The 13263-nt window shown below is 43.2% G+C and overlaps 1 protein-coding gene across 7 annotated transcripts; it reads left to right on the forward strand.

The window, feature by feature from the left end:
- Positions 1-9: 9 nt before the first annotated feature.
- LOC115578744 (protein MTSS 1) lies at positions 10-12303 on the forward strand. Of its 7 annotated transcripts, XM_030411860.1 has the most exons (8): positions 10-225; positions 309-406; positions 621-846; positions 3578-3658; positions 3767-4012; positions 4989-5156; positions 5305-5461; positions 6269-12303. In XM_030411860.1, exons 1-8 carry the CDS (start codon positions 127-129, stop codon positions 6922-6924), a joined length of 1731 nt encoding a protein of 576 aa, XP_030267720.1. In that variant the 5' UTR covers positions 10-126; the 3' UTR covers positions 6925-12303. The 7 variants fall into 7 exon arrangements, with proteins under 7 accessions (XP_030267720.1, XP_030267721.1, XP_030267725.1 ...); XM_030411861.1 differs by lacking the exon at positions 3578-3658 and having other exon boundaries at positions 11-225; XM_030411865.1 differs by lacking the exon at positions 3767-4012 and having other exon boundaries at positions 13-225.
- Positions 12304-13263: the final 960 nt, after the last annotated feature.

The raw sequence follows: 13263 nt of genomic DNA on the forward strand, positions 1-13263 counted from the left end.
TGCTCCACCCAGACACCCTCACCACCACCTGTGTGACCCTCGTAGTGACGGTGGTTTACCTGTAGAGGAAACACCTGTACACATGATGAATCTGCTCCTGTTGTGTTTGTGTGTCAGGAGGAGGAGATGTCCATGCTGGGGGAGATCACTCACCTGCAGACTCTCACCGACGACTTGAAGGCGCTGACGATGGACCCACACAAGCTTCCCGCCTCCAGCGAACAGGTACGACCGTCTGAGCCCACCTGTTTCAATCTAAAAGGGACTGTTGGCGGAGGTATACGCTCTACTGATCACTCTCTCTCCAGGTGATCGTGGACCTGAAGGGCTCTGAGTGCACCTGGTCCTACCAGACTCCGCCCTCGTCGCCGAGCACCACCGTATCCAGGAAGTCAAGCATGTGCAGGTTGGTTACCATGGCTACAGCAGACTGCCAGAACCCTCCCTGTCTCATCTTTTATGCTGCCTGTGCTCCGCTGCCCCCCGGTGGTCCAGAGGTGGAACTGCAGCTGTTCAGACATGAAGTCACTCATTTCTGATCGGTTTGATGACATCTGTGATCAATATTATTGATCAATCTTCGTTATAACCCTCCTCCTCTTCCTCTCTCCGCCCTGCAGCAGCCTGAACAGCGTGAACAGCAGCGACTCTCGCTCCAGCGGCTCTCACTGTCACTCCCCCACCTCACATTTCCGATACCGCGCCTCCTCTTCCTCCTCCTCCTCGGTGCTCCCGCAGCAGACGCCGGCCCGCCTCTCCTCCGTCTCCTCCCACGACTCCGGCTTCATCTCTCAGGACGCCTTCCAGTCCAAGTCGCCCTCGCCGATGCCTCCGGAGAGCTCTCAGGTGAGGAGCACGAGCAGGAGACACCTGATGTAAACACTCTGTTACATTCTGATCCACTCGTCCTCTTTCAGAACATCCCCACAGGTTGCTAGGAGACTGTTCATTATCTGGAAGCTGTGTGTGTGTGTGTGTGTGTGTGTGTGTGTGTGTGTGTGTGTGTGTGTGTGTGCTGACTCACCTGGCTGCCACACTGTCTCATGCAGACAGACGACAGAGACACCTATTGATCTGCAGAGCTTCCTCCTTTAAAACTCAGATTTATTTAACTAGCAGGTCGAACAAACCAAGCACGACATCACCTCCATTAAACAGCTGACTCATTGATTATGATTATTGAAACATGTCGGTTATCGTTAAAGTGTGAAACATTGATGGGAGCATCAGTGGATCAGTGAGAACTTATTGATCAGCAGACGTCCATGAAATCAGCCTCTTTGTTCTGTCACAGCTTCAGCTTCTCACCGCCTGCTGAACCTGCTGCTGCTTCATTCACTCCTCCTCCTCCTCCTCCTTCTTCTTCTTCTTCTTCTTCTTCCTCTCTTCTTTTTCTTCTCTTGTTCTTCCTCACCCTTCTACCTCTTCCTCACCCTTCTTCTTCTACTCTTCCACCTCATTCTTGTCCTCATCCTCATCCTCCTCCTTCCTCTCCTTCTTCATCCTCATCCTTCCTCCTTCGTTTTCCTCTCCTCCTTTTCTTCCACTTACTCTCCTCTTCCACCTCATTTTTCTCCTCATCTTCATTCTCCTTCTTCCTCCTCTCCCTTTTCTTCCTCTCTTGTTCCTCGTTCTTTTTCCTGTCCTCCTCATCCTTCCTCCTCTTCCTCACCCTTCTTCTGCTTGTCCGTCTCTGAGCTGGACTTTCTTATTATCAACATGTCATGACGAGCTCACTCCGCTTTCTCTTCCTCTTCCTCTGCTTCCTCTTCTCTTCCTCTTTGTTATTATTGACGTGTCATGACGAGCCCGCTCTGATTCTGCTTCCTCTTCCTCTCCTCTGCTTCCTCTTCCTCTCCTCCTCTTCCTCTTTGTTATTATTGACGTGTCATGACGAGCCCGCTCTGATTCCTCTTCCTCTCCTCTGCTTCCTCTTCCTCTTTGTTATTATTGACATGTCGTGACGAGCTCGCTCTGCTTCCTCTTCCTCTCCTCTCCTCCTTTTCCTCCTCCTCTTCCTCTCCTCCTCTTTGTTATTATTGACGTGTCATGACGAGCCCGCTCTGATTCCTCTTCCTCTCCTCTGCTTCCTCTTCCTCCTCCTCTTCCTCTCCTCTTCCTCTTTGTTATTATTGACATGTCGTGACGAGCTCGCTCTGCTTCCTCTTCCTCTCCTCCTTTTCCTCCTCCTCTTCCTCTCCTCTTCCTCCTTGTTATTATTGACATGTCATGACGAGCTCGCTCTGCTTCCTCTTCCTCTTCCTCTCCTCTTCCTCTTTGTTATTATTGACATGTCGTGACGAGCTCGCTCTGCTTCCTCCTCCTCTTCCTCTTTGTTATTATTGACGTGTCATGACGAGCCCGCTCTGCTTCCTCTTCCTCTCCTCTTCCTCCTTGTTATTATTGACATGTCGTGACGAGCTTGCTCTGCTTCCTCTTCCTCTCATCTCCTCCTTTTCCTCTCCTCTTCCTCTTTGTTATTATTGACGTGTCATGACAAGCCCGCTCTGATTCCTCTTCCTCTCCTCTGCTTCCTCTTCCTCTCCTTCCTCTTCCTCTCCTCTTCCTCTTTGTTATTATTGACATGTCGTGACGAGCTCGCTCTGCTTCCTCTTCCACTCCTCTTCCTCTCCTCTCCTCCTCTTCCTCTCCTCTTCCTCTTTGTTATTACTGACATGTCATGACGAGCCCGCTCTGCTTCCTCTTCCTCTCCTCTGCTTCCTCCTCCTCTTCCTCTCCTCTCCTCCTCTTCCTCTTTGTTATCATTGACATGTCATGACGAGCCCGCTCTGATTCCTCTTCCTCTCCTCTGCTTCCTCTTCCTCTCCTCTTCCTCTTTGTTATTATTGACATGTCATGACGAGCTCGCTCTGCTTCCTCTTCCACTCCTCTTCCTCTCCTCTCCTCCTCTTCCTCTTTGTTATTATTGACATGTCATGACGAGCCCGCTCTGATTCCTCTTCCTCTCCTCTGCTTCCTCCTCCTCTTCCTATCCTCTCCTCCTCTTCCTCTTTGTTATTATTGACGTGTCATGACGAGTTCGCTCTGCTTCCTCTTCCTCTCCTCCTTTTCCTCCTCCTCTTGCTCTCCTCTTCCTCTTTGTTATTATTGACATGTCATGACGAGCCCGCTCTGATTCCTCTTCCTCTCCTCTGCTTCCTCTTCCTCTCCTCTTCCTCTTTGTTATTATTGACATGTCATGACGAGCTCGCTCTGCTTCCTCTTCCACTCCTCTTCCTCTCCTCTCCTCCTCTTCCTCTTTGTTATTATTGACATGTCATGACAAGCCCGCTCTGATTCCTCTTCCTCTCCTCCTTTTCCTCCTCCTCTTCCTATCCTCTCCTCCTCTTCCTCTTTGTTATTATTGACGTATCATGACGAGCTCGCTCTGCTTCCTCTTCCTCTCCTCCTTTTCCTCCTCCTCTTGCTCTCCTCTTCCTCCTTGTTATTATTGACGTGTCATGACGAGCCCGCTCTGACTTCCCTCTCCTGTCTCTTTATCTTCTCGTCTTCCTGGCTGCCCTCTGTGTATCTGCTTTGCATGGCTCTGCTGCGGTCGTGTCCTTTATCTGCTCAGTCTGTCAATGAGGAGCCTTCCTCTTCCTCCTCCTCCTCTTCCTCACCCTCACACAGCGAGCCCCGCTCTGGGCTACAACAGGTGAAGACACACACACACACGTCTTGTGACACACACTCCTGTGTTTCATGCGTCTCGTCACATCATCTTTTGATTTGTGAACTGTTTTTGTCCTCCGCTCACCTTCAGTTGTCAAACGGTTTTGAGCACCACGCTGCCCTCTGTCTGCACGGAGCGGTACTGCAGGCCCAGGACTCCCACCTCCACCCTCCATACTTCACCTCCTCCTCCTCCTCCACCACCACCTCCCCCATGTCCTCGCCCTCCTATTCGTCTGTCTCTCCCACCTGGCCGTGGTCTCGCTCAGGCTCCGGCCAATCAGGAGAGTTCCTGCCTCTCGGATCGCTCCCGTCGTCCAGAGTCCCGTCCTGGAAGGTTTGATCCTCTCTCCTCCCCGACCTCCTCCACTTCTCCTTATTCTCCCTTCGACCTGCATCCTCTTTGTACTTTCTTTTTATTTATGCTTTCATCTCACGCCTGCAGTGTCTTTGAAAACAAACACCAGGAGACATTTCATCAGACTCATATCAAAATAATTGTAACACTGACGACATTTAGCAGAATTTCTTTCACTTTGGGTCATTTCAGTGCAGACTCACCTAACTTTTCCTCGTGCATTTCATGGATTTTCTCCAAAAAAATTATTTAATTCATGAAAGTTTTCTAAATCAAACAGCTATAATCCAATTTGATGTTCCACAGCTTGAAATAAATATAACTTCAGAGCTGAAAAACACTTCCTGAACATATTTTACTTGTAGAATTGTTTTTATTTCCTTATTGAGCAGTTTTTTTGTTGGTTTCAGGACATCTGCAAGATAAATATTAATATAAGTTTCTTGGCACATTATTCGTCTGAATTTATATCTGACATGTTATTTCCTTGTTTAAATCCATAATATGTACTTGGACGACTTTTGGCTGCTTTCTTAAACCAGGTCTTGACTGATGTGTGGTCTGTAAAAAACAAGTTGAGTTAATTTAGATTTTATTATTTGTTTATGCAGTAAAATATCCTGAATATTTGCTGGTTGCAGCCTCAGAATGCAAAATGATCCTGATGTTTGCTGCTCTTGAATGAATTCTGACATCTTGACAGCCTGAAATCAAAATTGGAAACAGATTGACTGTTATTTTCGGAGGTTTACAAATTTAATGATTGATCCAAACATTGTCAAAAATAGTTATTAATCGATAGCAAACCCACCTTAATGTAACTGTTTCTTAATCACATCTCAATCGACTAATTTGTGCTTCAAAAGTTATAAAACCAAATATGTATTCATCATCTGCAGAAGTGATGAAACATGAAGTGTGACTCTGTGTTGTTTTGGATCACGTCTGTCTGCAGGACTGGGCCAAACCGGGTCCATACGACCAGTCGATGGTCAACACCCTGAAGAGGAGCAAGGACAGGAGAGAGACTACAGATCCCAGCAGCCACCACGGGGCTGATGTCACCACACCGGGGGAGGAGCCACAAGGGGTTAAAGGAGGTCACTCCGTGATGTCACACAGGGTCAGAGGGTGTTTTTAAAAAAAAAGATTTTTATTTAGTTGATTTTTATTCACACCGATTATAAACTTTACAAGTAATTTCTGACAGTAATAGAGACGACATGAACTAACGCTGATACGTGTGTGTTGGTTGTGTGTCGTGCCGTCAGGAGGACCGGGACGCCCACGAGGAGCTGGCCCGAGCGCTGGCCCGAGGCCTCCAGCTGGACATCCACGGCTCCAGCAGAGACTCCCTGCAGGGCTCCAGCGGCTACAGCAGCCAGACCAACACCCCCTGCTGCTCCGAGGACACCATCCCCTCACAAGGTGCACAACACAACACAACACAACACAACTCAACTCAACTCAACACAACACAACACAACACAACACAACACAACGTTTTGCTGCAATAGTTTTCAATTTAAAGTTCCCTTTTTTCAGATCTGAAAACGTGGGAAAAAATCAATTGTAAAAAATCAGGACAAAAATTTTTTTTTTGGTCCATGTGTGAAATCAAGTTGGGAAAATGTTTTAGGAGATTTTTTTTCATTAATAAAAAAGTTAAATTTCACACATGAGGAAATAAAAAATCAAAGATTAAATTAAAAAAATTAAAAAAAGCTTTTACACAAAAAATCCTGAAAAAAAAGTTTATGTGAGAGAAAAAACAAAATTCTTGGAAAAAAAATGTTTTGGCTCAGTTTCATCCTTTTAAACATTTCAGAGGAATTTTTTGTTTTCAGTTTAACAAATGGAAAAAAAAAAGTCTCCCTGGTAAACAACAACAACATCGACAACAACAACAAAACAACACATGAACAAGACCAAAAACAGATGGAATCATGAGGGGCTTGATGGGATTGGGGCCCAAGTTATGAATTTGTTTAATTCATAACTTCTCAAATTACAAAAAGAAGATAGAAAACAAGATAGATCAAACAGAGGAAATGTATCACCAGAAAAAAACTAATCATCACTCAGGGCTTCTGTAGTCGGCCTCTGTGCCCGGGCAAAATAAAACAAATGTTTAAAACGTTTCACCAACTCAAATATTTCCACCATTTTTAAATCTTCGTCTCTCAGATGTTTAGTCGTGCTGAGCAGTAATTTGAACTGTTTCTGTCTCCGTAGTGTCCGACTGTGACTACTACTCTGTGGGGTTGGATCAGGACGGCGAGCAGCAGCAGTCGTCAGACTTTGATAAATCCTGCACCATCCCCAGAAACAGCGACATCAGTCAGTCCTACCGCCGGATGTTCCAGTCCAAACGTCCCGCCTCCACCGCCGGGCTGCCCTCCAACCCCTCTGCCATTATCACCCCGGGGGTCGCCACCATCCGACGGACGCCGTCCTCCAAACCCAACCTGCGACGACCCTCTGGTGGGCTTAACTTGGGCCCCATTCCCATCAAGCCCCCCATGATCCCGGTCAAGACTCCCACTGTGCCCGATCATCCGGGCTTCCCCAGCAGGGCGGCGTCAGAGGACGGGAACACACCCAGAACCCCGCTCAGCCCCCCGACCACCCCTCTGTCACCGGGCAGCAGCGGGACTTTGTCGCCGAGGTCGGTCCCATGGGAGGTGAAGCACCAGGGCGACGGGTCGGATCCTCCCACCCCACCGCCTCAGCCCGGAGGTCGGGTGTCCGAGTGGGAGCGCCGGCCTCTCCCGGAGCTCCTGGAGGAGACGGAGTACAGCGAGGTGGAAGACTACCTGGTGGCGATCCGACGAGGCGTCAGGCTCAAGAGGGCGATCACCAACGATCGGTCGGCGCCGATTATCCACTGAGACTTGTCGGATTGACTGAGCCATTTTGCATCCCTGGCTGATTTTCAGCAAGAAGGGGCACAAAATGGTTACGCTAACGGAGCTACGACATCAAATGGACGCCGAGGATAAGAAGAGGAAGTTGCCCTGAGACTCTGATCGAGGATCGGTTATTAAATTGATCACGGAGCAGTGAGTTCAATACAGAAATGCCAAATTTTGATTTTAGGTTTAAACACTTGGCGCCGTCACTTTCCGGCCAGAGAGGAATCGTTTAACGAGGGACGACAACCTTTCGATTCGTGGATTTGAGAGGACTCGAATGAAGCTGAGTGTGGAGAGAGACGTCGCGAAGGAAACTGATACTCGTGGAAATCTTGACACATTTTCTTTTTGTGGAAAAGTGACTGAAGCAATTTTCCTTTTGACAAGAAACCCCTTCATCCTCCTGTAACTCGTTCTCAGTCAGTATTACATGTGACTAATTCCAGTTCCCCTCTTAAAAATGTCTACTGGGAACTGATCTGAGATCATTTCCGCTGGGCAACTTCAGTATACGAGAGAAAAGCGTGTGAGGGAATGTGTTTGTGGCTCAAGTTCATTCTTGTAGCAGAAATTACTTAAATTAAAACATTGAATAGATGTTAACGTGTGAAGTGTTGGGATGAAGAGACGGTCGATGACGCAGAAGAAGATGAAACTGAATTGGAAGGAGTGATGGAAGTATTTTCAAAAAAAGATCAAATCATTATTTGTATGTACATATTAATGTGTTTGTACATTTTCTTTGTCATTCGTCCTTTAACGTCCCCGTAGTCTCCCATTTTCCACTGAAGGTGCCAAAAGCCCGTGTGCTGAATTTAACTTAAAACATTTCTCTATTTAATTAAAACGATGCTGGATTTTCTTTCTGTAAAAAACATAGTTTGGATGTCCGATAGAGAACGAAGCTTCTACGCAACCTGAAAGAGTATTTGTATACGTGAGGAAGCACCTTGAAGAGTGACACAACTAAAAGAGTTTCTTAGTTGTTACAGTTATTAAAACCACAAACAGTAGATCGACCTGCATGTTGTTAAAGTTTGCCCCCGGTATGAACAATCATTTTGGCGTTTAAATTAGATTAATAAGGACGGTGAAGTCCAACGGTTGCAGATCAGGAACGGTGGGCGCCAACAACTTGTAGATGAAGTCTGCTGTCAGCTGCACAGAACAGCATCCACTGTTTGATCATCGGAAGTTAAAAGTATTAGAAGTAAATTATTTGCTGCAGCGTTTATTCTCTGAAATGAGTGTTTTGAAAAAAGTCTAAATTCAACGTCGGACCTGATCTGGGACCTTGTTGGCCTCCACGACTGTTTACTGTTCAACTCTTAACCGACTTATATAGCAGCTGTTCTTCAGTCCATGGTAGTAATAGAGGTTGTTACGACAGGTTCCGTGTTACTACTTAGCTAGAGTTAACTGGAGTAATGTGGATTAGTGTTGGTCTGTTGTAGTGAAGCCAGTGTGCCGACGGTGAGGCGTATGTAGTTGGCACAGATGTGAACGGTTGAAGACGAGTCAAAGCTGAAGTATCGGGACAGCGAGCTGCAGTTAATTTATATTATTTTGACGTGTTAAATGTGCTCAAATGTGGATATCCTCAGATTTTGGGCAGATAAAACAAGAAATTTGACTTTTTCGATCTAGTGGTGGAAGATTAGTCCCGATACATAATTGGAAATGACCCAGAGGAACTACAGTGAGGTCTCTGTCTGTGCTAACTAGCCACCGAACACCAACAGTCCAGTTTATAAAGTGTTTTTCAGGTGGTTCAACACGTCCTCTGGCGGCCATTTTGGAGGTCTTTAGCTCTGTGACTCTCAACACAAGTCTGATGTCATTGTTTTGTTCTTTTAATATTAAAACAATTATTTAGCCAATTTAAATTCATCATTTGGACACAAGCTAATGTAGGCTACAGCTTTTAGCAAAAGCTAGCATGGTAGCACAAGAACAAATCTAACTTCTTTTGTTTTTCTTTTTCCAGCATCAATGAATATTTCCAGTCATTTTACAACAAGATATCTAAAAAATCAAGGAAAAGAAAAATTTCTGATTTTGCGTGCTAATTGTTAGCTAAAATCAATGTCTTATTGAAATGAATTGGCTTTGGACGCAAGCTAATGGCTAGCATTGACACCTAGCACAAGAGCAACTAAAATACATCAATTTTTTGTTTTAAATTTGTAAACTAGCCAACATACAACAAGAAACTGTAACTGTAGCACAAGAATATTTCTACAGACGATATTTTTGCTAACATTTTGGTTAAATCTTCGCCAAGAAAGAGACACAATTTTCAGATCGTTAGCTTGCGTATTGTTAGCATAATATCAACTGTAGCATAACAATCGATCTAATTAGTCAGACTTCCTTGATTGTTTGACATTAATGAACATTTCTACACACATAACAAGATATTTAGCTAACGGAGAGTCACATCTCTGCTGTAGACCTCCATCATGGTTCCGGATGAGGCCGATTTATCTGTGAGCCGCCTGAAAATCCTCCACTGAGCTGTGATCAAACCGTCGCCTGCTGCACACTGATATTCATGTACAACTGCAACAAATATATAAACCTGTAATAGCCTAAATGTTGAATAACCCGATGAGCTGAGAGTCTTAACTTGTGTTAGCAGGTAATTAGCGTAAACGAGCTGAAATAGACAAAACTTCCCTGTTGCTACTAAACAGAGTCAAATTATTTATGTAGCCGATTTATTCATTTCAATGTTTTCATCCATTTTGTGTCTTTACACATTTCTTAACTCACATCTGTCCTGTTGAGCATATAAACATATTAACAAATATATTTAATATGCATGTTGTCTTTTTCTTTTTTTTTAGTTAAACAAAAACAATAGGCTGCTTTTTTCTACTGGATCTAATGTTTTTCCCCTCCGTCGGTTCGGTTCTGTCGGACCTGAACGCGTTTTTTAGATGCTGCCTGTCGTCTGATCCGTCTCATTAATGTTTCATATTTTGTGCGACAGCAGTTTGACGCCGTGTATGATGACTGAATCCTGTCTGTTTTATACCATTTTTTTTCCCAGCGCAGGTAAACGAATACGATCGTGTAGCTGAAGCGATAACAAGCGTATGAAGCCGAACGTTCGAAGCCTGCGAGGACTCAGTAACTGTGTGTGTGTTTGTGAAGATCCACGTGACGCCGACACGCGCTGAGGATCAGTAGAGTGATTATCAGGAAACACATCCATTAGAGACAGACGAGTTTCTACATTTAACACTTCATCTGGTCAGAAAAATCATCTCACGGTAGATCAGCGATCACTCGTCCGGTCCTGAGCGTGTGTGGAGGCCGTTTCTGTCTCTGAGCTGTCGGTCGGTGTGTTCCCGCCTTTCAACGTTTAGATTTTACTTTGAGACAAGTTGCCAAATTTCCCTGTGATGCCCTGTGATGCCCTGGGTTTCTCTCTCTTGTTGTATTTTATTCTCTTTAAGGTGCTAAGTTGTTAAATATTACACTTCTGGGTGAAACTGTCACTTGATGCAGCTACTTTCTCCTCATGTAAAATCAGATAATAACTGAAAATGAAGTTTTTTTGATGCTACACTTCTTTTTAACTCTCATTTAAAATTAGTCCTCATCCTACAAACATATTTAACATACGATGACTAACATCTGGGGTCCCAGCTACTGTTAGAAACAACCGTCACAGCAAAAATGAAAAAAATGTTATTGTTATTTTAAGAAAGTTGTGCAACAAAAATCTGTTCTTTTCTTTAAACTGCAGCTTTTTTCACAAGTACAAACTATTACAGCACTTAAAAAAAGACATTTACCATTCTTTAATTCTGATATATTACTACAACTCTTTTAAATCTCTGAGTCCTTCAATATGACTCAAACACTGAGGAATGAGTTGATCTACAAAGTCGTGAAAAATTGGAATGACAGAATAAAGCAGCTGTTAAATGTGATAAAAGTTAAACTTCTCTGTTCTGCAGGTACTTCAGTCAGAAGGTTTGCAGGTTCTGTCCACATGTACACGGGTTATTTCTTGAAATCAATGTGTTTTGGCCTTTTGTACAAACAACAGTTCAGATCCCTCGAGCAGCTTTTTGAGAACTCAGCTGTCTGTGTTCACGTCTGGACGGGCAGAAACTGATTTATGGAAGCGATGCTGCAGACACACGCTCAGTGTTTGTAGCAACGCTGGCAAACGTGAGCTCTGAGTTTGTGTTGTTAGGTTGAAGTATTTCACTTTGTACGGTGATGGAATGGATGTTTAACGTCATATTTCAAAACACACAGACACCCGTTCATAATATAATGATAGAAAAGGGGGACAAATCAATGTTTTGGAGACAAATTATCTGAGTAGATTCAGGAAACAGTCTCGTTTTCCTTCCTCGCTTATTGTTTTTACAGTAACGAAGCAACTGACCATTTAAAAATCTGCTTCCTGTTTACAGCGGTACGCTCACGCACGTCTTCTTTAACGAAACTACTCGTGTACGTGTGGACTCAGTCTCAGTGAAAAACATGCTTTCTGAGATTTATTAATCTTAATCTGTTCCCACAGCTCAGCCGAGACAAATATGATTAAAACCTGAGAACCGCAGAGAGTTCAGGAGCAAAAATTAATAACAAGCCTCGACGTGCCTGATTGTGCAGGACGGACTGAAGGGAATCATTTGAGACTGAGAGGAAGTGCAGCAATGACGCCCCAAAGAACCACAAATATTCTTCATCAAATCTGTCCACATGATGCTCTGTGGAGTTTAAACTGATTGACCTTCTGAAAAGTATAATAATGTTTTTTTCCTGTAACGTTTGTTGCTTCTGGAAGGACCTGTTCCTGATATTATTGAATACACATTATTATTTATTAATGGAACAGAAATTAATAATGTTGCTGCTGATAATGTAAAAAATATTGGTCAGAATTCAGTAAAGTCTTTTTGGGGCTCTCGTAATCCTGAATCTAAAATTTTCACCTCAGACGATGAAATTTCCCACTGACCCTGAACACATCACAACAGTTATCATTACCGTGTGATGACCAGATATTACAGTTATGACTTCAGTATGTAGGAGGAGGACTTCAACAATAACTTCATTACCCAGAAGGCATCAGGCGTATCTGTTGCTGTGACACATACAGTCCGTCAGCTGTCTGTGGCAACATGTTTTATTTATTTCTTTTGTATTATTATAATTATTATAATTATTCTGACAGTGCCGACTGGTTTCTTTCCCTGCGGCTGTCGAGCATCTTGTACTTTATGTTGAATGTTCAGTTCCTGAATACTAACTGTCTCCTATTTTCTATGTATACCAGCTGTTTTTGGCTAAATAATAAAATCGTAGCATACGATGTGCATCTGATGACCGTCCACAGCTGTGGTTTGTTTCTTCTCACTGTATAAAACACGGCTGAGCTGTACGGAAGCCCTGAAGGGACAAGAGAGACTTATTTCTTCTGGTGATATATTTTCTAAACGGTTTCCTCTCCTGTGTTTACGACCTGAAAACTGGTGGAAGAAAAGTGGTGCCAGGAAAAAATGTCTTTATGTTTTTCTCATCTGTGAAAAACAAGAAGACATTTTCAGGAGAATGTATGAAAGTCTGTGAAAGTGAACCAGGTGGATTTTTTTTCACTTTCCGCCCCCCAAAAAAGGTGTAGATATTTGTTTTTTCCGAGATAAACAAAATCTTTCATATTCCCCATATGTCCAAGTATACATCCATCCATCCTAAGATTTTGTCCTAAAAGGGATTAATTCAGGTGGAATTTTTTTCTGGATAATTTTCCGGCAAAAAAATTGAAAAAAAACAAACAAAAAACCCAAAAACATTTTAAAAAAAAACACATTCAGGAGATTTTCTTTCCATGTCTCACATGGATTTAAATAAAATATTCAAGAAGAAAAAACATTGTCTGTGAAACAGTAAATAAATAAATAAATAAATAAATCAGATTTAAATCAGAGTTAAAAAAAAAAATTAAACCAGGATTTTATTTGGTTTTTTTGCTCAAAAAAAAATTCCTGACATTTTTGTTGTCAAATCAGGAGGGATGTTTTTTCTTTCCAGAAGGATATCAAAAAAGAAAAAAAAAGGACAAAAACAAAACTTAAAGTTTAAAACTAAACTTAAACTAAATGTTTTCTTTGATTTTTCATGTTTTTGTTTCCTAGAATAATAATGACAAAAAAAACATTCAGTTTCACAGATGACAAAAAAGATTCTGCTGACGATTCTGATCAAATATTCATCTTTCAGTCACATTTAATGACACACGGCCGACGTAGGAAAATATTTAGTTTGACTGAACTTGCTAAAATA

This window comes from Sparus aurata, chromosome 3 (assembly GCF_900880675.1).
Source record: "Sparus aurata chromosome 3, fSpaAur1.1, whole genome shotgun sequence".
Classification (NCBI taxonomy): Eukaryota; Metazoa; Chordata; class Actinopteri; order Spariformes; family Sparidae; genus Sparus; species Sparus aurata.

Bases quoted from the DNA above. Each gene is read 5' to 3' on its own strand.
- LOC115578744 (XM_030411860.1), top strand. From the start codon at position 127: ATGTCCATGCTGGGGGAGATCACTCACCTGCAGACTCTCACCGACGAC. The intron at 407-620 runs GTTGGTTACCAT...TCCGCCCTGCAG, and splicing joins AGGAAGTCAAGCATGTGCAG to CAGCCTGAACAGCGTGAACA. The intron at 5,462-6,268 runs GTGCACAACACA...CTGTCTCCGTAG, and splicing joins GGACACCATCCCCTCACAAG to TGTCCGACTGTGACTACTAC.